Source organism: Pelodiscus sinensis, chromosome 1, assembly GCF_052426305.1.
Source record: "Pelodiscus sinensis isolate ZL-2025 chromosome 1, ASM5242630v1, whole genome shotgun sequence".
Taxonomy (NCBI): Eukaryota; Metazoa; Chordata; order Testudines; family Trionychidae; genus Pelodiscus; species Pelodiscus sinensis.
In genome coordinates, this window is record NC_143052.1 from 359,822,067 (window position 1) to 359,825,675 (window position 3,609).

The window sequence follows — 3,609 nt, forward strand, 5'->3', positions numbered from 1 at the left end:
AGAGCCCCGAGTGACCCGCCGCAAACATAATCAAAGTCTAAGGCCGATGCCCAACAAGAGAGAGGGGCAACCTAGGCTAGGGAATGAGCCGCACGTCACCACTGAGAACAGCCTCTCTCCAGCCTCTTTGGAACCCCCCTTCAGGGAGTTGCAGGCTGATTTCACATCCCCCCTCACTCTTCTCTTCTGCAGACTTAATTACCTGAAGTCCCTCCTCATTTAGGTCCCTTTCAGAGTAACAAGCCGGAGCAGACTGTCCCGGATCTGTCTGGTCCTCACTCCATAGATGATGGGGTTTAGCATGGGGGGCACCAGGAGGTAAATGTTGGCAAAGAGAACATGGAAATGCAGGGGTATATTGAGGCCAAACCGGGTTGAGAGAGAAGAGAAGAGAGTTGGAGTGTAAAAGGCTAAGATGACACAGAGGTGGGAAGTGCAGGTACCAAAAGTCTTGACCCGGGCTTCCTTTGTGGGGAGTCTCAAGATGGCCCTGAGGATCTGGGTGTAGGACAGAGCAATAAAAAGCACATCGAGACCAATCCTAGAGATTAGTGCAAAGAGGCCATAGTAGCTACTGATGCGGATGTCCGCACAGGCCAGCTTCACCACAGGCATGTGCTCACAGTGCGTGTAGGGGATGATGTTGGTTCTACAATATGGCCACTGCCTCGCCAGGAAGGGGTAGGGCAGGGCAAGTATGGCACCTCGCAGCACCACAGCCAGGCCGATCTTGGCCACCACAGTGTTATTCAGGATAGTGGAATGTCTCAAGGGATGGCAGATGGCCACGTAGCGATCCAAAGCCATGGCCACGAAGACCCCAGACTCAATCACAGAGAAGGAATGAATGAAGTACAGCTGGGTGAGGCAGGCATTGAATTCGATCTCTCTGGAAATAAGCCAGAAATTGCTCAGTATTGTGGGTAGTGTAGACGTGGACAGGACCAGGTCGGTGATGGCCAGCATGCAGAGGAAATAGTACATGGGCTCATGGAGGCTCGGCTCTGTCTTCACGATGAACAGGATGGTGAAGTTCCCCAAGATGGTTATGATGTACATGGTGCAGAAGGGGATGGAGATCCAGACATGGGCTGACTCCAGGCCAGGGATGCCCAGCAGGATGAAGGTGGAGGGGTTGGTGAAGTCGGTTGTGTTGGAATCTGACATGGAGCAGGGGAGGACGTGTCCAATGACACGGCAGAAGACTGTCCACTGTATGTATCTTATGATCCCCTGCAGAGCTATATGGGACCAGGATCAATGGTAAGGGTCACAGTACAAATGCCTGAAAGGACAGAGAACATTAGCAGATGGCATCGTATGCACGGATGGAGATTATTTTCACGGTGAAGCGGATCGGTTGCTTTTCACACCCTGAAAAAAAATTAATTATTCAGAGAAATGAATTATGAAGAAATGACCCCACTACTGGCCATTCCATGTTTTATTATGCTCCTGATGTCAATAATGTCTGTACCTCTTGTTGTGGGAAACCCTAAAAGGGAACAGCTTAAACACACGTTAGAGAAAACACCAGGTCCACTGGTCTCAGCACCATGGAAACCCCCGCTCATTCTCACTGGTGGCAGAAGGAAAGCTCATGTTTGGATGCCAGAGGAATGGAAGCCAGAGGAAAATTACCCAGTCGGATGTGTGCTCAACTGTGGTGACCTCTCCTCTGTGGAGGATACGGCAGATAGAATGAGGCATTCCAAGACAAAGCTTGGGAATAGGGAGCCTGCCATGAGTGAGCAGATTGAAGAAACAAGAAGGGGAAGATGATGGAGGAGAGGAAGGTAAAGAATAGAACTGGTTGCATTCCAATGGGCAAAGAGAGAAGAAATCCCAACCCGTAATATCCATACATCAGCACAACGGAGTGGGGGGAAATGTTAGCTGGAAAAATGAGCATGGAAATTGGATGTTCTTTACCATACGTTTAAATGGCATGTATATAGTCACAGTGCCACAGTCCAGAAAGCGCTTGAAACAACATAAGGGGTTGGTTGTGCCAGGAAAACAGGTGTGCCTGGAATGGGACTGCTGCTCATAAATCAAACAAAAAGAATCACCAAATCAAGTACAGGCATCCAAACTGACAGAACTCAGTGAATGTTGAACGAGGCTGAACCAAGTTGAGGCCGAATCATGGATCCATGGAACAGTGGAACTGAAAGGGACCTTGAGAGATAATCAAGTCTTGTTCCCTGCCCTCATGGCATGACCAAGCGCTGTGTAGATCAGGGCTACTCAACACAGGACCCATGGTCCATCTGTTTATGTCCTGCAGTGCAGATGGGGTTAATGTGGGACTCAACTCATGGCCCGCGAGTGGGAGCCAAATAAAACAAAATAAAAAAAGTAGTCAAAATAATGGTCTTTGGTTGATATGCGTTTTAGCAGTTCAGTTCCTGGACTGTCATTGCTCATTGAAAGTGCTGTCAGTTGGGTGGAAATCATGTAAGTATTGCCTTTTATTAATATCAGCAGAGCCGACTTAAAAGGGGCCAACGTGTTGTGTAGTCTTGCATTAATCTTTGTATTTGTGCCCCTTAGTGTGAATGAAGCTATTTGCATATATTTGCATATATATTTGCATGTATATACAACCACACTTCAGTTGCAGCCCTTTGCAAGTGCTGTGATTATCATTGTGGCCCCCAGAGCTTCCAAAGTTGTGTAGCCCTGATCTAGATCAACCCTGACTGATGTTTGTTTAACATGCTCTTGAATATCACCAGTGATGTGGATTCCACTATCTCCCTAGACATCCTATTTCAGTGTTAACCACTCTGACAGGTAGCAAGTTTTTCCTCATGTCCAATCTAAACCTTCCTTGCTGCCTTTTAATCCCATTCCTTAAAATAGGATTAATCTGCAATAGGATTGCTTCTCAATAGGCCTTTCATAGAAGGGATAAAATGGAGAAATTCAATGTAGAGCTCTGTTTTGGAATAGGTAAATGCACTGCCAAAGGGCATCGAAAAAGCAATCTCCTTTTTCAAAATATAGCGTCCACACTGAATGGACACTAACTCTCATGTAAGTCGTGATTAATATGGATGGAGTGGCCACCGGGGAACTGAGCTTTTTTATCCTTTCCTTCTTTCAAAAAAACTCCCTCTTTCCCCGTACACAACCACCATTTTCTGAAAGAGCTCTTTGGCAAAAAGGCTTCTTCCTTGTAGAATGAGAATTACCAATGTTGGAAAAAACCCTCTGTTCTTCGGAAGAACACAATTGTAGTGTAGATGTAATTGAAGTGTTTTCGGCAAAATGGCCATTTTTCTGAAAAATCTCTGTAGTGTAGTTCCAAAGTGAACGATCAACCACACATCTTATTCATTACCAAAAGTGCTCCTTTGGGCATTAGTAGAGCCAATAACAAACAATAAAAAAGACAAATATGGGGCAATTTTCTTTTAAACATAAACTACTAAAAGTAAAGGCAAAGTTTGAACAAAGAAATCTTAGGAGAAAAATGGAAAACCTGGGTATGGAATTAATTCAAAAATAAATCTTATAAATGAAAAATCAATTGCACACTGTCATAATCAGGAGTGCTCACCAGCACCTGGTGACTGAGAGGTTAACTCTGTCCCTAGCTGG

General features: G+C 45.6%; 1 protein-coding gene across 1 annotated transcript; it reads right to left on the minus strand.

Moving 5' to 3' along the window:
- Positions 1-219: 219 nt before the first annotated feature.
- LOC102453653 (olfactory receptor 52E2-like) lies at positions 220-1,167 on the minus strand. Its single transcript, XM_006121077.4, has one exon. The coding sequence runs from the start codon at positions 1,165-1,167 to the stop codon at positions 220-222; it is 948 nt and encodes a 315-aa protein (XP_006121139.3).
- Between the last annotated feature and the right edge of the window lie 2,442 nt (positions 1,168-3,609).